This window comes from Coloeus monedula (genome assembly GCF_965178545.1).
Source record: "Coloeus monedula genome assembly, chromosome: 35".
Taxonomy (NCBI): Eukaryota; Metazoa; Chordata; class Aves; order Passeriformes; family Corvidae; genus Coloeus; species Coloeus monedula.
In genome coordinates, this window is record NC_138815.1 from 1,941,207 (window position 1) to 1,963,329 (window position 22,123).

A 22,123-nucleotide genomic window follows, 5' to 3' on the forward strand; every position below is an offset into this window, starting at 1 on the left:
GAGCTGAAAGCTGCAGGCACAGCCTGGAGTGGAGGAAGCTCAGCTTTGCACGAGGCTGCTCTGAGTGCCAGGGGTTGGAGGAGGGAAATGGTGGGGTGGGGGTAGGGACAAAGTGTGATTGATTGTCAGCCATAAAGGGCCTTGATGTTCAGATCTATTCCGACTGCATTAGGAGGAGCCAGGATCAATATCAGCTGGAGATCCCCGATATCAGTGTATAACAGGAAGAAGGTAAACAGGGCACAGAAGAGAAATCATTTCTCCTTGTATTGTTACCACAGTACATTCACTTTGAATAGACTTCTGAAATCTGTCTAATTAACCACAAAAGAATTGAAGGCAGATATGATTCCCAGGGGCTTGTCCTGTTAGGGTGTTTTGAATTGTTAATGTATAAACAGGAAAAGAATAAACTGTGGAAAAATATACTATTTCATTAATTTTTTAATATAATATGTTCACTTTGAAAACACTTCTGGAATCGCTCTAATTACCACAAAAGAATTGAAGACTCTAGTGATTCCCGGGGGCTTTTCTTGTGAGGGTGTTTTGAATGTTAATGGTCCTTTGGCACTGAATTCCTGACCTGAAGAGCTGAAGGCTGAAGAAGCCTCTGCAGAAGTAAAATTGAGCAGCAACCTCCAGGTTGCTGAGGATGTCAGCAGCCCCCACTGAGGCCATCGCTGCCAAGAGACCGTGGGGGCAATGAGCAGACAAGGAGAGCGTCCCTGGGGCTGGGGAAGCAGAACTCAGAGGCACCCCCGGCTCCAGGTGGGAAATGGGCTCTGGGATGGGGCTGTGAAAGCCCTGCCTGGGCTTGGCCAAGCAGCACAGCCAAGCCCTGACCCCATCCCCTGGCAATGGGCATCGGTGGCCTCACAGGATGCTCGTGGCTGTCCCGCAGCACTGGGATGTGGGGTGTGGGATGGGGAGGGCAGGAGAGCAGCAGGAGCCCTCCAAAGCTCTGTGGGCTGCGGGAGGAGGCCACAAGCCCTGGGGCTGGCAGGAACTGGTGTCTGCTCATGGGCCTCAGTGCCAGGGACAGCAGCCACAGCCAGGGGACACAAATCTCACTGCTGGGCTGATGAGGCTGACAGCTGGACTGGGGCCTCACAGAATGAGACCTAAAGACAGTCAGAATTGACCCGTGAGAATATGACAGGGACATTTTGCAGCTTCAGTGAAAGCCACAGAGAAGGCCAAGAAGATAATCCATGAGAGAAGATGTTCTGGACACAAGGAGAGGATGTTCTTGTAATGGGACCTTGAGAGTGTACAAGGAAGAGCTTGTGGATCATATGTAGCAGCTCTACCTTTGCTTGTACAGCTGATTGTTTTACTGCCTGAATGGTCATTGCTTGTTAGACAGCCTTGTCATTGTTTGCCCAGCAGCCAATCTCAATAGGCCACAGCCATTGTGAAGAGGTGTAAGAATAGCAGGAGAGAAAATTAAAACTTCTACCACTTTGGATTACAACAAGTGTGTGCTGTTCTGTCCGCCTCGACAAAAGCCACAGCAGACTTTGGCCCATTCAAGAGACTTATTTGGAGAGTTCCTTGGGAAGCAGCCCTTAAAAACAAAGGGGTCCAGGAAAGATGGAAGTGCTTCAAAACAGAAATCTTGAAGGGGAAGCAACAGACTGTCCCTGTGTGCCAAAAGATGAGCCAAGGAGGAAAACAAACAGCCTGGATGGGCAAGGAGCTTTTGAAGGCACTCAGGGAAAAAAGAGGGTGCATCACCTTTGGAAGGAGGGTCAGGTATTGTAGGAGCTTGGGTGGTTCGGTCGGTCGGGACCGGGCATAGACGGACGGATGGGACGGATGGAGACGGGTGGATGGTGACGAGAGATCTCTGTAGTCAGATCTTGGAACATGCGGTTTATTGCAAAGGGCGTGGGTACAGGGGCACTGCTTAGAGCTGCAGCTGGCAGCTCTGAGCAGGCCCAAGAGAGCAAGAGAGTAAGCGGGTAAGCAAAGAGAGAATAGTAAGAGTCTACAGTAAGAGTGTATAGCAAGAGTGTATAGTAAGAGAGAGCACGAGTGTAGTAAAAAGTGTCTAGTAAGAGAGTATAGTAAGAGTGTATAGTAAGAGAGAGCATGAGTGTCTGAAGTCCTGGTTACAATACAATAAATCATCTTCTGTACTGAATATTCTAATTGTCACTAACCAATCTAATACAAGATACAAATCCTCTAGCATTTACATACAGCCTATAAGAGTTCTTATATTACCATAGAGTGTTACATCTTAACTTCTAAAAACTACTCTTTGGACCCCTTCTGCTGAGCTAGTAGGGTCTGCTCTGACCCTTGGACCTGCCTGCAAGCAGAGGGTATTGTTCAATCAAGAGGGGATTACATTCAGTTGGCCATACCATTGTTTTCCAGTTGTTCAGTAACTAAGACTTGGTATCTCAAAGGTGGCTTTCATTTCGATGTCACTTATAGTTTTCATATTCCCAAAATCTTTTGTCAGGCAATCATATTTATAAGGCCTTCCTGTTTCGTCTTCCCCAACAAGGTATCTCAGGAAATGTTTAAGGGAGTTTTTAGGTCATGTAGGAAAAAAAAGTAGAGAGGCAAAAGCCCAGTTAGAACTCAATCTGGCCACTTCTGTGAAGGACAACAAAAAATACTTTTATAAACACATTAATGGCAAAGGAAGGGCAAGGAGAACCTCCATTCTCTGTTAGATGGGGGAGGGAATTTAGGAACTAAAATGAGGAAAAAGCTGAGCTACTTAACCGGGATGAGGGAGCTGCTGGATGAGCTCCCCAAGTGTGGATTTCAGTGTCTTCACTGATGATCTGGACGAGGGCATTGAGTCCACCACCAGCAAATCTGCAGATGACACCAAGCTGGGTGTGAGTGTGGATCTGCTGGAGGGTAGGAGGGCTCTGCACAGGGACCTGCACAGGCTGGATCCAGGGCCCAAATCCAACCATGGGAGCTTCAACAAGACCAAGTGCCAGGTCCTGCACTTTGGCCACAACAACCCCTGCAGCGCTACAGGCTGGGGACAGAGTGGCTGGACAGCGGCCAGGCAGAAAGGGACCTGGGGACACTGATGGACAGCAGGCTGGACATGAGCCAGCAGTGTGCCCACGTGGCCAAGAAGAGCATTGGCTCCTGGCCTGGATCAGGAATGGAGTGGCCAGCAGGACCAGGGCAGGGATTCTTCCCCTGGACTGGGCACTGGTGCGGCCGCACCTCGAGTGCTGGGTCCAGTTCTGGGCCCCCAATTTAGGAAGGACACTGAGGGGCTGGAGCGTGTCCAGAGAAGGGCAACAAGGCTGGTGAGGGGTCTGGAACACAAGTGCTGTGAGGAGCGGCTGAGGGAGCTGGGGTTGTTTATCCTGGAGAAGAGGAGGCTCAGGGGAGACAAGGAGGTGTCAGGGCACGGCTTGGGCTTGATGATGTCCAAGGTCTTTTCCAGCCTGGTTGATTCTGTGATTCTCTGAAACCCCCCTTGAAGCAGCTGCAGGATGAGCCCTGGGCCTCCTCTTGAGAAGGTCCAGCAGCCCCTGTCCCTCAGCTTCTCCACACGGGCCCCAAAGCCCATCCTGTCAGTCCTGCAGAGCCTCTCCAGCTCCTCCTCCCTGCCCCACAACAGGGAGCCCCACAGCCAGACACAGCAGCCCAGATGTGCCCCCCTGGCCTGTGGTGCCTCTGGCAAGGGAACAGCTCGAGGCACTGCAGGGCCCTGCAGACAATTCCTGCAGCACTTGTAGGATGATCCTGCTCCCCAAGGGACCGTGGTGCCAAGGCAGGAACTGCAATGGGGAGTGGGGCCAGAGAGGAAAGGGCAAACAGGGCTGGGCTGTTTGCAGGGGAGGGGACAGGGATGGGCAAGAGCAAGAAATGTGGAGCAGGAGAGAGGAAAGAAAGCAAAGGTGAAGCAGAGGAAATGCTCAGGGCTCTTTGGGGGTGGCTGCAGGCAGCCCTGGCTCTGAGCAACAATGTCTGCAGTGGGACAGGAAACTCAGAGCTGATGGGAACAAACTTTCTGGCTGACTTGAGAGGCCCCGACAAAGCTGAGAGGTTTCCCTGCCGTCCCCCAGCCCTTGCTGGCCCCCAGGGGCTGATGGCATTTGTGCTCACTCAGGTTCATCTCCCCACAGCAACAGCGTGGGGTGCTCACGCCTGGGCTGTGCAGTGCAAACAGGGGCTCCTGAGCCAGTCGTGCCGTGTGTGTGCCTGCAAGGATCCAGCCCCTCTGGGAGCTGGGCAGAGGCCAGGGCTGCAGAGGGGGGATGTTGCTGGCAGCTGCATGAGGCCGCTCTGGGACGCTGCCCGGGGGTGTCCAGCGCAGGGGGGATGGATCAGGCCCTGCTCTGCTGCTCCTTCCCGGCTCCCCCAGGGACCCTGCAGAGCACCAGCCCTGCTGGTTGCCCCCACCCTGCCCACGGCCATCCTGGGGCTGCTCACGGGGGTTTTCTTTGCTGAGCACTGGCCTGGGCGTGCTCTTGAGAGAGCCCGGGCAAGGAGCCTGGAGCCCCCAGGCCCTGCCCTGAGGCGTCAGCGCTGCCCCAGCAGTGCCCATGGCCTGTCCCTGCTGCAGCCCCGGCACTGCCAGCCCAGGGCTGGGAGCGAGCCCCAGAGCACTCAGGCCCTGCAGCAACACGAGGGGCAGGAGGGCAGCGGGGCAGTGGCACGGGAGCAGCACTGGCAGCACCAAGGGCTGCTGCTCCTGGCCACCGCTGCTGTGCCCCCCTGATCTGCCCCCAGCTCTGCACACAGACATTGCTGCTGCAGCTCCACACAAGGCAACTAAAGGGGCATCTCTGCTGGAAACTTTGCTGGCACATCCTTGAGTTCATTTAAAGGCACCGAGAGCACAGCTCCTCATTGACACAGTCTGGGGCCACAGCCAAGGTGGAGAGAAACAAAAGGAGAAGTGGAAGAAATATTGCTCTTGCTTTGTGGACAACAATAAATAACTGAAGACAGAAAAAACAACCCCAGAACCAAACCAACAAGAACTATCAAAGACGAGTTTTATTACAAGTGATTTGCAGCAATTGGCAACCAGTTTAATGTTTCTTAAACCGTCCAGCGATCAGTGTCCACACTGCAGCCTTGACCTCCTGGTTCCTCAGGCTGTAGATGAGGGGGTTCAGGGCGGGAGGCAGCACCGAGTACAGAAGTGACAGGGCCAGATCCAGGGATGGGGAGGAGATGGAGGGGGGCTTCAGGTAGGCAAAAATGACAGTGCTGACAAACAGGGAGAGCACGGCCAGGTGAGGGAGGCACGTGGAAAAGGCTTTGTGCCTTTGTCCCTGCTCCGAGGGGATCCTCAGCACGGCCCTGAAGATCTGCACATAGGAGAAAACCATGAACACAAAACAGCCAAAACCTAAGGATAAACTAACCCAAATGAGCCCAAGTTCCTGGAGGCTGGAGTGTGAGCAGGAGAGCTTGAGGATGTGTAGGATTTCACAGAAGAACTGGCCCAGGGCATTGCCCTGGCACAGGGGCAGGGAAAATGTATTGGCTGTGTGCAGCAGAGCATTGAGAAAGGCACTGGCCCAGGCAGCTGCTGCCATGTGGGCACAAGCTCTGCTGCCCAGGAGGATCCCGTAGTGCAGGGGTTTGCAGATGGACACGTAGCGGTCGTAGCACATGACAGTGAGGAGACAATACTCTGCTGTGATGAAGAACACAAAGCAAAAGAGCTGAGCAGCACATGCTGAGTAGGAGATGTGTCTGGTGCCCCAGAGGGAATTGTGCATGGCTTTGGGGACAGTGGTGCAGATGGAGCCCAGGTCGGTGAGGGCCAGGTTGAGCAGGAAGAAGAACATGGGGCTGTGCAGGTTCTGGCCGCAGGCTACAGTGCTGATGATGAGGCCGTTGCCCAGGAGGGCAGCCAGGGAGATGCCCAGGAAGAGGCAGAAGTGCAGGAGCTGCAGCTGCCGCGTGTCTGCCAGTGGCAGCAGGAGGAAGTGGCTGATGGAGCTGCTGTTGGACATTTGCTGCCTCTGGCCATGGGCATCTGTGAAAAAGTAATCATGGAATAGTTGGCTTTGCAGAGGACTTTCAACATCCCAGCCCAGCTTGGTGGCACTTTCCCCCCACTGCCTGCCCAGGGCTCTGCTGCCTGGGGCTGTCCCTGCCAGCAGCTGCTCCCTGTGCCCAGGCCTGGGCCCTGCCAGTGCTGCCAGAGCCCAGCCCGGCCCTGGGGGCTCAGCTCTGCCCTGCAGACCCCTCCCAGCCCAGGCCACTGCCCAGGGGCAGCTCTGGCTCTGCAGGCTCTGATGCCAAAGTCAGAGCACCCCTGAGGAGGCTGCAAAAGCGATGCTGATATTGCCTGGAAGGGACCCTGTGCTGATTTCTGTCACTGCCCGGTTTCTTCAGATCTCAGAGAAAAATTTTTTGATTTTTCCCAACCTGAACTGAGAGATGAACATCCATGTGCAATTTCCCTTCCAGGCAACCCAGAGCAGTCAATTAAAAATCAGGATTCTTCCCTTTTATGCATTCCCTGCCTTGCTATGCTCCCTGTATAATCTACTAGGGAATATCCTGGAGTTAAATGTCCTGCTGGGAGCAGTCCTGAACAATGCAGCATCCCCACCACACAAGAAGAACACTTGCAAGCCTGACCAGCTGTCTCCTTCCACCCACACCTTGTCCCCCAGCACTGAGAGCAGCTCCCCGGGCCGGCTGAGAGCTGCCCCTGGCAGGCAGCAGAGTCCCTGCCCCAGCTCAGCGCCCTGGGCTGCAGGACCCTGCTCTGCAGGACAGCCCTGGGCACCCCTGGCTGCTGTAGCCAGGAGATAACCAGAGGATGGACTTACAGAATCTGTAGGCATTGGGATGTTGCAGCTTGAGGAGATCACTGCAGGAGCTGCAGCTGCCTTGTCCTGCAGCCAGAGGCTTCCTGTGTCAAGGGCTGGCCATGATTCTCGCGCAGTCACTTCTCAGCATCTTCCCAGTCCTGACTGACTGAAGCTCTCTGTGCCTCTGTGCTGTGCCCGGGCTGGCTGCAGGCAGTGGCCCAGCCCTGCTGGGCTGTGCCCAGGAGCTGCTCCTGGCCAGAGCTGTCTCTGTGCAGCGCTGCCGCTTGCCAGGAGCTGCCTCTGTGCCAGGAGCCCGGCCCAGCTCAGCAGCACAGACACAGCACAAGGACTGTAATGACCCTCTCGGGGCTCTGGTGCTGACGCCCTGAACATCAGTCCCTGAGAGGGAGATGAAGAAACCTCTCAGGAATTCAAAGTCACAATCAAACTCTGTAGTTTCTTGAAGTTTTAATGGGTCCCAGTGAGGGACAGGACTGAGAAAGTGTCCCCAGGTTCCAGTGAGAGCAGAACACTGCAGGCAGTGATGACAGGGGGGGACAAGCAAGGGCAAGGTGTCTCTGATGCTGAGCAAAGCTGGATGTGTTTCAGGAATGCAAAGGGCCAAGGCCTGAGCCCCAGCCCCTGGCAAGGCAGATCCTGTCCCTCCCTCAGTGCTCAGGGCTCTTGCCGGGGCACTGGGATGTGGGGATGGGCAGTGCCAAGGGCAGCACCATGGGGCAGCCCCTGCCAGGCTGCTGAGCAGGGACAAGGAGGCCCTGAGGCCCCAGGGCTGCAAGGGTCCCTTGTCTCCTGCTGGCCTCAGGGCCAGGGCCAGCAGCCGTGGCCCAAGTGCTGCACAAGTTGGCTCTGTCAGGGCCTTGCAGCTGCTGCCCATCCCTCTGCCCTCTCCAGCCCAGGCTGTGCCACGCTGTCCCTGCCCTGCGCCTCTGTCCCTGCAGGCTGTCCTCATCCCCCCGGCTGCCCCACCTGGCTGGCCCCTTCCTTTGCTGGCAGCTCTGCCTCCTGCCTGCCTCTGCCTTGGCACACAAAGCCTTGCGCTTGATACCAAAAGGGTTCATTCCATTTTTACCGTGTCTGTGAACTTTTAGCAGAGGAACAAGGCATGCAGGGGCTGCTTTCCCAGCAGGGACGGTTGGACGAGAAGAAGAAGACACCTGGCTCAAGGGTGCAGTGCTAGAAAAAACAAGGACTGAATCTGGGAACTTGGGGTGGGTTTTAAGGAAATGGGTGAATTGTAATACGCATGTAGCGACTGTATGTGAGCAACACACTTGTAGAGTCACGTGTCCACGTAAGGTTAGGAGTTATCCCCTGCTTGAGCTCAGGCCTGAATAAATGATGCTCTCTTTAACACCAAATTAGTGTTGAGGAGTCTTATGCTGATATTTTGGAGATTTGGTGACAGCAGGGCCTCACAGAACCAAGGAGTCAACAGTGACACTGTGGGACCCCATGGAACCAATGGTCCATTGTCATAGTGCAGATCCAAGGATCCATGGTGGCACTGTGGAACCAAGGAGATGGTTGCTGACAGTATGAACGCTCATGGAACCATGAGCCACTGTGACACAGAGTGGCCACATGGAGCCAATGGGCCATTGTGACTCTGCAGATCCAAGGAGACCCTTGTGACTGAGGAACCTCATGGAACCAAGGGTCCATTGTGACCCTGTGGGGCCCTTTGGAACCAAGGGGACCACAGTGACATTGCAGGGCTTCATGGAACAATGGAGACCATGATGACACTTTGGGACCCACTGGAACCATGGGGCCATTGTGACACTGCAGAGCCTCCTATAACCAAGGGGCCATTACAGCACGGCAGGGCCTCATGGAATCAAGGGCACCATTGTGACCCTGAGGGGCTCCATGGGACCAAGTGTCCATTCTGACACCGTGGATCCAAGGACACCATTGTTACATTAAAGGGCATCATGGAACCAAGGAAGCCATTGTCAGGAAAATTAACCCAAAACCACCAGAGGTTAATGTCCACAAAGGAAATAGAGGAGTCCCATTACTGTATTTGAATAAAGGGAGAGGCCATGGGGCATTCCCCTGGGGTCTGTCAAGTTGTTAGAGGATGCAGCCTCCTTTCTCTCCTGATTTCCTGGCTGCATTTCCCTCTCTCTTTGCCCATTGGCTGAGGTACTTGAGAGGTACAGACTTCCCAAATTGCTTAACACAGACCCCATCTAATGGATACCCCTCCCTTTTTTTTATTCCAATGGAATTTATGGTTCTTTCCATTGCTTCTTTCATCTCTCAGTATCCATCTTTGCCTATCAGCAGACCCCACAGTTTGTTTGTAAAGACAAATTGATCTCATTCCTTTCACCACTGTGAGCCAGTGGGGCTTCATGGAACCATGCAGACCATTGTGACACTTGGAGGCCTCGTGGAAGCTAAGGACCATTGTGGCCCTGCAGGGCCTTGTGGAACCAAGGGCACAACAGTGACACTGTGAGGCTGCAAGGGACCAAGGGGGCATTCTCACACTGCAGAACCAAGGGTCCATTGTGGCACAGTGGGGCCTTGTGAAACCAAAGGGCCATTTTGACACTTTGAGGCCTTGTGAAACCAAAGGACCCTTGTGGCACTTCAGGGCCTTGTGGAACCAAGGTGACCATAGTGATCCTGTGGGGCTCAATGGAACCAAGGGGCCCTTGTGACACTGTGGGGTCTCATGGAACCAATGGTCGACTGTGACACTGCAGGGCCTTATGGAATCACGGAGACTGTTGTGACACTTTGCAGCCCCATGGAACCAAGGAGTCCATGGTGACACTACAAGGCCTCATGGAAGCAAGGAACCATTGTGACACTATGGGACCTCCTCGGGCCAAGGGGCCGTTGTGTCACTGTGTGGCACCATGGAACCAAGGAGTCCATTGTGACACTACAGGGCCCCATGGAACTAAGGATTCATGTAACGGTGTGGGGACTCATGGAATCAAAGGTCCATGGTGATATTGCGGGGCCTCATGGGCCTGGGCAGCAATGGCAAATTGATTTCTCAGAGCTGCCCAGGAAAGGGGGAGATCGGTACCTGTTGGTGTTAACAGATTCCTTTTCAGGATGGCCAGAAGCTTTCCCCACCAGAACTGCCAAAGCACGAGAAGTAACCAAAGTATTGTTACAGGAAATAGCAGTGCGTTTTGGAGTCCCAGCCACAATGTCCTCAGATAGAGGCCACACTTAATTTCAAAAATTGTGCAGCAAATTAACCACCACTGAGGCAGAGATTGGGAACTCCACACTCCAGATCATCCTCAGTCGAGTGGCCAAGTAGAGAAAATGAACCATTTGATTAAGCAGCAAGTTACAAGATTAAGACAAGTGACAAAATTACCTTGGCCTTGGTTCTTCCATTGCCATTATTACGAATTCAAACCAAGCTGAGAGTAAAAGAGAAATTGAGTCCTTTTGAAATATTGTACGGGAGGCCATAGAGGGTCCAAGAAGGCATCACCCCCACCCAAGTCGGGGAGGAAACCCTACACAAATACATGATGGCCCTAAACAAACAGCTCAAAGAAATTGAAGAACATGCAGCTAGGGCTCGAAACAGAGAATCAGACGGAGCAGTACATGATGTACAACCCGGAGATTATGTCTATGTTAAATCTTTTGCAGAAAAGACCCCAGAACCACAGTGGGAAGGAGCATTCCAGGTGCTCCTGACCACCTTTCCTGCAATCAGGATCAAAGAACAAGCTGCCTGGATTCATCACACCCGAGTGAAGAAAGCTCCTGAAAGATTCTGGAAAGTGACGCCGAGTGACAATGAACTGAAATTAAAACTTACTCAGGAAAGTGAATAGAGTGTGGGTGAAATGTTAGCATAGCTTAACACCTTTTAAAATGAATAGTCAAATGAGCATCATTTGGAAAATGGCAATTTTTTGTGATTATTGTTGTAGCCATAGCTACAGAAGGAAATGCAACATTGCATGCATATAAGGTGACTGGTGTACATAAATGTCCAAGGAAAGCTTATGACTTTCACTCTCGTCGGTCCCTGAGTCAGATGTTAAAAATTACAAATGCGACTGTTTGGGAAGGAAGGAACATCTGGGGATGTGAATATGCATTTGTTCAAGATGGATTCCATGGGGCTCACCAAGAACCCGTGAAATTTACCCAAATTGGCCCAGAATGCTGTGACAGATGCTTAACTGGCTGTTCTGAGTTCTGACTTAAAATAGAAAGATGTGCAGTTAAAGATTTTAAACTTGACTTTAACATAACCCAAATTTGTGCTCAAGCTGAGGTTAAGGCTACTCCCATGTTTGGGATCCAAACTGCCTCTTTTTGGCTCCAAAGTCCCCTTTTGGGACCAAACTCGTCCTTTTTGAGGCCAAATTCCCCTTTTTAGGGGTCAGACTCTCATTTTTTTAAATCCAAACTCCCCTTTTTAGGTTGAAACTGCCCCTTTTTGGTGCTCAAACCCCCAGCTTTGGGCCAAATTCTCCCTTTTTGGGTCCAAACTTCCCATCTTGGCACCCTAATTCCCCTTTTTTGGCCCCAAATTCTCCCTTTTTGGGCCCAAACTCCCATTTTTTTGGATCCAAACTGCCCCTTTTTGGCTCCAAATTCCCCTTTTTGGGACAAAATTCTCCCTTTTTGATGCTGAACTCCCATTTAGGGGTCCGGCTCCCAGGGTTTTTTAAATCCAAACTCCCCTTTTTAGGTTGAAACTGCCCCTTTTTGGTGCTCAAACCCCCAGCTTTGGGCCAAACTGTCCCTTTTGGGTCCAAATTCCCCCAGTTTTGAGTCCAAACTTCTCATCTGGGCACCCAAATTCCCCTTTTTTGGACCCAAATTCCCCCTTTTTGGACCCAAATGCCCATTTTGGGGAGCCAAACTCCCCTTTTTCATCCCAAATCACCCTTCTCAGCCCCAAATTTCCCCCCTGGATCTCATTGGGTCCTCTGGGTTGAACTTTTAGGGGTCAGGCTCCCATTGTTTTAAATCCAAACTCCCCTTTTTAGGTCAAAACTGCCCCTTTTTGGTGCTCAAACCCCCAGCTTTGGGCCAGACTGTCCCTTTTTGGTCCAAACTCCCATCTGGGCACCCAAATGCCCCTTTTTCAGCCCCAAATTCTCCCTTTTTGGACCCAAACTCCCATGTTTTTGATTCAAACTGCCTCTTTTTGGCTCCCAAGTCCCCTTGTTGGGACAAAATTCTCCCTTTTTTATGCTGAACTCCCATTAAGGGGTCTGGCTCCCAGGGTTCTTTTTAATCCAAACTGCCCCTTTTTGGTGCTCAACCCCCCAGCTTTGGGCCAAACTGTCCCTTTTGGCAGCCAAACTCTCATTTTTGGCTCCAAACTTCTCATCTGGGCACCCAAATGCCCCTTTTTTTGCCCCAAATTCTCCCTTTTTGGCACAAACTTTCATGTTTTCAATCCAAACTGCTCTGTTTTGGGTCCAAAGTCCCCCTTTTGGGACCAAACTCATCCTTTTTGAAGCCAAATTCCCCTTTTTAGGGGTCGGAGTCCCATTTTATTTATTCCAAACTCCCCTTTTTAGGTAGAAACTTCCCCTGTTTGATGCTCAAACTTCCAGTTTTGGGCCAAATTCTCCTTTTGGAGTCCAAACTTCCCATCTGGGCGCCCTAATTCCCCTTTTTTGGCCCCAAATTCTCCATTTTTGGACACAAACTCCCATGTTTTGGATCCAAACTGCCTCTTTTTGGCTCCAAAGTCCCCTTTTTGGGACAAAATTCTCCCTTTTTATTCTGAACTCCCATTTAGGGGTCAGGCTTGTTGCAGTGGGGATACTGTAACATGCTGTATCAAACCAGGAGGCCTGTAGAAAATAAATATATATATGGACAGACTCTTGGTAGATGTTTCAGAGATGTTTATTTCTCCAGCCGCACGGCCGGGGCTCTGCCGAGGAACTCCTCAATCCCCGGACCCGAGGGTCCTTGCCCGCGCAGGGGAACACAAAACAACCAATGGGGAACGAGGCTGACCAGGGGCAGGGAAACCCCATCTCTGTCCCAGGGCCCCTCTCCCAGGGCTACATGGCAGGGGGAGGAGGCCCCGACATTTCACCTGTTTATTTTTAACAAAAGAGATTTAAAATTTAACATTGAAAACAACAAGAACAGTTTCAAAACAAAACAAGCCACCCTCCTGAGTCTTGAAATGTCCAAACAGATTCTCTGGAACATCTTAGGGCTGACAGAAGGGAGACAGAACTCTCTGAGCATGCTTTGTGGGGAAACTGAGGCAGGAGAGGGTTTCATTTCTTTCCTCCCCCTTTTCATCCCCCACTTGGCATTGGAAAGGGATTTTTGGGGAAACAATTGGCAAAGGTATGGTTTTGTGAGGGAAACCATGGATGAAAAAACAGATTGGGAATACACTGGGGGTAATAGGATATAGGGTAGGAGGGAAAGGTGGGATTAGGAAAGGGAGACTGTAGGGGGGGCTTATAATGGAGATACTGTCTAACATGACTGCGATTTTTAGCATATATACTGCCTTTTACAGGAACACCATCAGGCCCGGTGACTTCTGATGCTTGTAACCCTTTTCTACCTTGTACAATTTTGAATTCCACCACCTCTCCATCTCCCAAGCTTGGGATGCATTTTTCAGGGTTATTCTTTTTAATAGCAGTTCTCTGCAAGAATATGTCTTGCTGCTTGTCACACCTTGTTATAAAACCATAATTTTGCTTAACATTATACCATTTTACTATCCCTAAGATCTTAGCTACTATGATCTTTTCCTTTTTCTGAGTGGCTGCTGTTTTCTGTCTCGCTGTGTTCTTGCTTTCTCTTTCGCTTGCTCCCGTGTTGGAATTGCCAGGGCTGCAAGTGCTGCCAGGGCCGCCGGAGCTGCTCATGCCTGCGCGCTCTTCCCAGGGTCGCATTCGGGGCCGTGCGGGCCGGGCTGGGCCGCGCCGCTCAGTTCTCTGTGCGTCGCCTCCTCTGGTCGCAGCTTCGCTGCTGATGCCAGGCGCTGCATCCACGTCTTGGCCGGGCCCCCGAACGACGACCCCCCCATGCCCTGCTCCAGCGCACGTTTCAGCTGGGCAAGGCTCCGCTCCACCGCCACCGCCACCAGCGCCGCCCGTGCACTGCCCCTCTCGGCCGGGCGTTCACGGGGCTCACTCCACCACGCGCTGTGCGGGGCCGGGCGGGCACCGCCGGGTCGTGCCGCTCCCGCTGCGCCTCGCTCCACCGCCAACACTGCAGCTCGCGTGGCTCTGCCCGCATGCGGGAACTGCCTCACTGCTGCTCGCAGAGCACTCGATGCACGTGGCCTGGGCCACACGGTCCCTGAGGCACACTTCCCTTCGCCAAGACACAGCTGACATTGCTCAACAGTCGTGGTAATTAAATAATATTCATGAAAATATTATTCCATCGGCATGTATTTTGACTCAAATATTAACTGTGTCCAAGCAGTCTTCCAAAAGCCCTTGGTAAGAATTAAATCCCAAGAAACAGAGAAAAAGTTCTTAAACAACCATGCCAGGAAGTGTTTCAGTTCTTTTTGAGCTTGAATCAAGCTAAAATATACAAATGGTTGTTCAAGAATCTTTTTAAGATAAATGTCCATATGCGGCTCTGAGAGCCAAGAGTCTTCCCACGATTCCTCCATAGTTTAGAGATGGAATAGCAAAACAAAACCAAGAAGAGGAATCCAAAGTTTCTAGGGTTTACTCACACAAATCAGTCTCTTAGGGATCGGGGATGGTTCTGCTCACAATTCTCCATCATTTGTTACAGCGGGGATACTGTAAAACACATATATCAAACCAGCAGTCCCGTGGAAAAGAAATATATATGTGCATAGATTCTTGGTAGATGTTTCAGAGATGTTTATTTCTCCAGCCTCATGGCCGGAGCTCTGCAGAGGAACTGTTACAGTCACAGGACCAAGAGTCATTTGCCTGCGCAGGGAAACACAAACCAACCAATGGGGAACGAGGCTGACACTCGGCAGGGAAACCCCGTGCCTCCCCCCCAGTGTCCCTCTCCCAGGGCTACGTGGCGGGGCGGGAGACCCCAACACCAAGGAGCCTTTGCAACACCAAGGAGCCAGATGCGCATGGAACCCAGGGTGCACTGAGACAGAGCGGGGCCTTGTTGGAACCAAAGACACCTCTGCAAAAAGCAGGGGAGCTCCTAGAACCAAGGAGTCCATTGTTACAATAGAAAACCTATGGAACCAAGGGGCCATTGTGACACAGCGGGGCCACATGGAAGCAATTGTCCATTATGACAATGCGGATCGAAGGAGACCATGGTGACATTGCGGAATCTCATGGAAGCAAGGAGCCATTGTGACCCAGTGGGGCCTCATGGAATCAAGGAGACCATTGTGACACAGGTGATGCACATGAAGCCAAGGAGCCATTGTGACACTTTGGGCTTCTTCCCTTGAGCTCTGCAGCTGGCTGTCCCAGCCCACTGCACCATGTGCCACGTGCTCTCCTCAGGGCTCTGCCTGCACACAGGCCCAGGAGAAGTTTTCCTGTTTGTAAGGAAAGAATGGAAAAGCCTGACATGGTTTCCTAAACAACAAACCCCACATGCTCAGTCCAGGCTGCCTGCAGTGATGTCCCCTTTCTAGAAGGGACACTGTGAGCAGGAATGATCTCTGGGAGCAGAATTGTCAGAGTCTTTCCACTGAATTCTCTGTCCCTGTCCTTTCCCTGGCTCTGTTGCAGATGGAAGCTGCTGGTGCCATTCTCAGCTTTAAGCCCGCTTTTGATGCAAGCACATGTTCCCAGGTGTGTTCAGCAGCTGTTGCTCAATGTTGATGCAAAGCTTTTGTGTTCCTCATGGAACCAAGGAGCCATTGTGACACTGCAGGGGCTCATGGCATCAAGGAGACAATTGTGACAGTACAGAACCTCCTAGAAAAAAGACTCCATGGTGACACCGTGGGGAATCATGGAATCAAGGAGCCCATTGTGACACAGCCAGGCCGCATGGAACCAATGGTCCATTGTTACACTGCGGATTCAAGAAGACCATGGGGACAGCACGGAACCTCATGGAACCATACGTCCATTGGGACACAGCGGGGCCGCATGGAAACAAAGGGACCATTGTGGCAAAGCAAAGCCTAATGGAAGCATGGAGAGTATTGTGACACTAAGGAAACTCATGGAACCAAGGCAACCAGTGGGACACAATGGAACCTCATGGAACCAAGGTTCCATGATGACTTTGTAGGGCCTCATGGATCACAGGATCCATTGTGACACGGCAGGACCTCATGGAACCAAGGAGCCTTTGTGATACTCCAGATGCGCATGGAAGCCAGGGTGCACTGAGACACAGCGGGGCCTTGTTGGAACCAAAGACACCTCTGCAAAAAGCAGGGGAGCTCATAGAATCAAGGAGTCCATTGTTACAATAGAAAACCTATGGAACCAAGGGGCCATTGTGACACAGCGGGGCCTCATGGAAGCAATTGTCCATTATGACAATGCAGATCAAAGGAGACCATGGTGACACTCCGGAACCTCATGGAACCAAGGGGCCATTGTGAAAATCTGGGCCTCAGTGGAAAAAAGGACATCGATAATCGTAATGAACCTCATGGAAACTATGGGACATTGTGACACTGCAGAACCTCAGGGAGCCAGGGAGACCACACGGAGGAACCTTATGGAAGCAAGGGGCCATTTTCACACTACGGAACCAAGGAGACCATTGTTGACGGTACAAACCTCATGGAACCAAGGGGCCATTGTGACACTGCAGGGCCCTGTGGAACCAAATATTCATTGTGACACAGCGGGGCTGCTTGTAACCAATTGCGATACTGCGGATCCAAGAGACCACGGGGACACTATGGCACTTCATGGAACCAAGGGGCTGTTGTGACACACCAAGGCCTCGTGGAACCAAGGAGAACATTGTGGCAGAGCTGAACCAAGGAGGCCATTTGGACAGTATGGAGCCTAAGGGAACCAAGGCTCCATTGTTATACAGCAGGGCCTCCTGAAACCAAGGAGCCATTGTGAACCTGTGGGGCATCATGGAGTCAAGGGCACCACTGCTACTGAAATCTGCTGGAGAGAAACCTTCTCACACAGTTTGGAGGATTTGAAAGCAGCTATTCTTTATTACAGCATGGTGGTCACTTGGGTGATCCTTCATGCATTTGAGTGCACTGAGCATGGAGTGACCAGAGTTTATATCAGACACACTGATTACATATTCATTAGCTATCCCCACTTCCTTGGACTTTATTGGACATAGGTGTAGCCCTTATCAGAAGTGCTATCTATTTCTCCAAGGCTGTGCTGTTCTGTCCTACTGTCCTTGATCAGAGTTAATGTTGTTCTGTCCTACTGTCCTTGTCACAGTGCTCGCCCCACATGAGGGGTGTCTGCAACCCCCCAGCCAAGGGGCTTGGGGTGGGCAAGTGTTCCCAAGGGAACAGGGATGGGACAGCTGGGCTGGACTGACCCCAGGGATGTTCCATTCCGTGTCACACCATGATCAGCAAGAAACTGAGAGAAGCAGGAGGTGGAGGGCATTAATTTCTTTTTTAAGACATTTTTTATTCAAACAGCACCTTCACATACAGAACCCTCTCCTGCCTCGAGGTGGTTGAGGATTTTCTGCTGATAGGAGACTTCCTGTGCATTTGCTTTGCCTCTGTTTGCGGTTTTTGCTTTTTGTGGTTGGTTTGTTTGTGGGGTATTTGTGTGGTTTTGGGTGGGTTTTGCTTTGGTATTTTTGGTTGGTTTTTGGTCTTTTTCTCTATTGAACTGCCTTTCTTCTGATGCATATGTTTTTTCTCCCTTTTCTTGTGGCTTGGTTGGCACCTGATGGCAAGACAAATTGATCCAACTCAGTCCTCTTGCCCAATTATGTTTTGCAGTCACCATTAACTAGATGACTTTGGTCACAGACTCCCTGCAACTTGGCAGCATCCACAAAGGAGTTGAAAGTGCATTTCATCCCATTGCAGAGATAATAGAAATGTTCCCCAGTGGTGCTCAAGGGCTGGCCACTGAGGGATGGCACCAGGGAGTGGCTGCCAAGAGGACTCTGTACCATGGATGACATTTGACCCTCATTGTTCAGCCCAATTCCCACCCACCCCATGTTCCACTTCTTCAGCCCAGCTCCCACCAACCTGGCTCTGAGGAGACCCCAGCAGAGCCTGGCACAGGCCTGGCTGGAGTCTGGGCACACAACATGCCCTTCTTTTCCCTCCCACAGGGCTTCTGCAACCCCTGCCTTGTCCTGCCAGGGCCTGCAATGGCTGCAGGAGGATTTGCCACATGCCCTTCTGTCTTGGTTTTGAAAGGTGTCTGCTAAGGAAGGCAGAAGCCTCCCTTGAAGTGGCAGATATAAGCCCTTTCCCTCTGAGTTATTACAATTTTGAAATCAAGGGCCTTTAGGCAAAGATGTGGGAAAATAGGAGTAACAGTTCTTTACTCTCTCTCTCTCTCTCTATATATATATATAACCAGTCAAACAAAACAACAACTATGACAGTAACAGCAAACACAAACCCAGTCCCAGCCTTCTCGGCTGTCAGGCCCTTTCCCCTCGGGTGCAGTTCCGCTCACAGCCGGCAGGGGCACTGGCGGCTCCCGGTGAGCAAGGCAGGTGCGATGGTTCCCCCGCGGCTGCAGGGGGCGCTCCGGAGCGAGCTCGGGGAGCACGCGGCACCGGTGCCCTGGGATCCCGGGGAAGGATGGAACAAAGGCTTCCCAAACCGCTGGGCAGCCGATCCCGGACTCTCGGGAACAGCAGGCTGGAGCGGCAGGCGGGAGCAGCAGGCACAAACACAAATCCCGGGTGGCAGATGAGATGTATCCAAAACGGGAACCCCCCGGAGGTCTAGGCAGGCAGGGCAAGCACAGCTACAACGCAGCGAAAGCTGGAAGCAGGAGCGGGGCAGGGCGGCCACAGCCCGGCCTCCAGCAGGGCAGGGAAAGCGGCTTTGGGATCCTGGCGTTGTTTCCAGCAGAAAGAAAAACGGCCGAAAAAAGGAACCAGCAGCTCCCTTCTCTCCAGCTTCTCTCTCCGGATGCTGAGAGTGAACTGAACCCACACCCAGGTGAAACAAAAGAGTGGCCAGGCCCTTTTGTTTCTCTTAAGCACCCAGCGATTTATCGTCTTAGTAACCGAATAGGGGAAAATTCCTTTAACAGAAAAAAACTAGATCTCTTAAAACCCCAACATTATCCACCTTGAATTTTTTCCCATACTAACATGTTACATGAAACTTAACCTTTTTAACCATATAAATACATGCATCACCCAAATTATATACATATATACATACTCATACTGATACAAGTACAGAGCCACGTGTAGTTCACTCTAAAACAAGGTCTCCTTGCGGTATGCATCGGGTCTCTCCATGCCTTTGCATCACCCACCAGGTGCAACCTGGTCCCTGAGCAAAAACAACCCCACAGATGGGTTTGTCTTTGCTCAAGGCAGACTTTACCCAAACAGTTTTTCCAAGCATACCTCTCATGTGCACCACTGGAACCTTATCCCCGTCTGTTGTTTGTTGGGGTTCGGATTGGGCAGGGCCTGCTCGGCTGGTGGAGCCTCGAGTGTTAACTAACCAGGTGGCTCTTGCTAAATGCACCTCCCAGTTTTTGAAAGTCCCCCCACCCAGTGCCTTCAAGGTGGTTTTAAGCAGTCCATTACACCGCTCAACCTTCCCAGCTGCTGGTGCATGGTAAGGGATGTGGTACACCCACTCTATGCCATGTTCTCTAGCCCAGGTGCTTATAAGGCTGTTCTTGAAATGAGTCCCATTGTCAGACTCGATTCTCTCAGGGGTGCCATGCCTCCAAAGGACTTGCTTTTCCAGGCCCAGGATGGTGTTCCGGGCAGTAGCGTGAGGCACAGGGTAGATCTCCAGCCATCCAGTGGTGGCTTCTACCATTGTGAGCACAGCACTTGCCTTGGCGGGTTTGAGGCAGTGTGATGTAATCAATCTGCCAGGCCTCCCCATACTTGTATTTGGACCATCGCCCACCATACCGCAAGGGCTTCACCCGCTTGGCCTGCTTGATCGCAGCGCATGTCTCACAATCATGGATCACCTGGGAGATACTGTCCATGGTCAGATCCACCCCTCGACCTCATGCCCACTTATAGGTGGCATCTCTGCCCTGATGACCTGAGGCATCATGGGCCCATCGAGCTAGGAACAGCTCTCCTTTATGTTGCCAAACCAAGTCTATCTGGGACACCTCTATTTTCGCAGCCTGATCTACCTGTTTGTTGGCACGATGTTCTTCATTAGCCCGGCTCTTGAGGATGTGAGCATCTACATGACGGACCTTCACGGATAGCTTCTCTACCCGAGTGGCAATGTCTTTCCACTCTTCAGCAGCCCAGACTGGTTTTCCTCTGTGCTGCCAGTTTGCCTTATTCCACCTTTCCAGCCAACCCCACAAAGCGTTGGCTACCATCCATGAATCAGTGTAGAGGTAGAGCTTTGGCCACTTCTCTCTTTCAGCTATGTCCAGAGCTAATTGGACAGCTTTGAGCTCAGCAAATTGGCTCGATCCACCTTCTCCTTCAGTAGCCTGTGCAACTTGTCATGTGGGGCTCCATACAGCGGCTTTCCATTTCCGGCTAGCACCTACAATTCGGCAGGAACCATCAGTGAAGAGGGCGTATTGTCTTTCACTCTCTGGTAGCTCGTTATATGGTGGGGCTTCTTCGGCACGTGTCACCTGCTCCTCTTCTTCTTCAGAAGATAACCCAAAAGTCTCACCTTCCGGCCAGTTCATAATTATTTCCAAGATCCCAGGGCGACTTGGGTTTCCAATTCGGGCACGCTGCGTGATGAGGGCGATCCATTTGCTCCAAGTAGTGTCGGTGGCGTGATGCGTGGAGGGAACCTTTCCTTTGAACATCCACCCCAGCACCGGTAGTCGGGGTGCCAGGAGGAGTTGTGCCTCTGTTCCGATTACTTCTAAGGCAGCTTGGACTCCTTCATAAGCTGCCAAGATTTCTTTCTCTGTGGGAGTGTAGTTGGCTTCAGACCCTCTGTAGCTTCGGCTCCAGAATCCCAGTGGTTGGCCCCGAGTCTCACCTGGCAACTTCTGCCAGAGGCTCCAGGACAGACCATTGTTCCCGGCTGCAGAGTAGAGCACGTTCTTCACCTCTGCTCCTGTCCTGACTGGGCCAAGGGCTACGGCGTGAGCAATTTCCTGCTTGATCTGGGCGAAGGCTTGCTGCTGTTCAGGGCCCCGGTGGAAATCCTTCTTCTTGCGGGTAACCAGGTAGAGAGGGCTCACGATCTGGCTGTACTCGGGAATGTGCATTCTCCAGAAACCTATGGCACCTAGGAAAGCTTGTGTTTCCTTCTTGTTGGTCGGTGGAGACATTGCTGTGATCTTATTGATGACCTCAGTGGGAATCTGATGCCGTCCATCTTGCCACTTTACTCCCAGGAACTGGATCTCTCGGGCAGGTCCCTTGACTTTGCTCTTCTTGATGGCAAAACCAGCTTGCAGGAGAATTTGAATTATTCTCTCTCTCAAACACTTCTGTTGCGGTGTTCCCCCACACAATGATGTCAGCAATGTACTGCAGATGTTCTGGAGCCTCACCCTTTTCTAGTGCAGCCTGGATCAGTCCATGACAGACGGTGGGACTGTGCTTCCACCCCTGGGGCAGTCAGTTCCAGGTGTACTGCACACTCCTCCAGGTGAAGGCAAACTGAGGCCTGCATTCTGCTGCCAGAGGAATGGAGAAAAATGCATTGGCAATGTCAATAGTGGCGTACCACTTCACTGCTTTGGACTCCAGCTCGTACTGGAGCTCCAACATGTCCGGCACGGCAGCGCTCAGCGGTGGAGTCACTTCATTCAAGGCATGATAGTCCACAGTCAATCTCCATTCCCCATCAGACTTGTGCACAGGCCAGATGGGGCTGTTGAAGGGTGAGTGGGTCTTGCTGACCCCCCCTTGACTCTCCAGCTCACGGATCATCTTGTGGATGGGGATCACAGCATCTCGATTTATCCGATACTGCCGGCGGTGCACTGTCGAGGTGGCAATTGGCACTCGTTGCTCTTCCACTTTCAGGAGCCCAACTGCAGAAGGATTCTCTGATAGTCCAGGCAGGGTGTTCAATTGCCTAATGCCCCCTGCCTCCACAGCAGCAATCCCAAATGCCCACCTGAGTCCTTTTGGGTCTTTGTAATAGCCATTCCAGAGGAAGTCTATGCCCAGAATACACGGGGCCTCTGGGCCGGTCACAATCGGATGCTTTTGCCACTCCTTCCCAGTCAGGCTCACCTCAGCTTCCAAAAGGGTCAACTGCTGTGATCCCCCAGTCACCC

The 22,123-nt window shown here is 52.0% G+C and overlaps 1 protein-coding gene across 1 annotated transcript; it reads right to left on the reverse strand.

Annotated features, from left to right (window-relative positions):
• Window positions 1-5,033: 5,033 nt before the first annotated feature.
• On the reverse strand, window positions 5,034-5,969 carry LOC309583996 (olfactory receptor 14J1-like; the record flags this gene model as incomplete). The annotated part of the gene is made up of 1 exon (XM_082299886.1): window positions 5,034-5,969. One exon carries the CDS (start codon window positions 5,967-5,969, stop codon window positions 5,034-5,036), a length of 936 nt encoding a protein of 311 aa, XP_082156012.1.
• Between the last annotated feature and the right edge of the window lie 16,154 nt (window positions 5,970-22,123).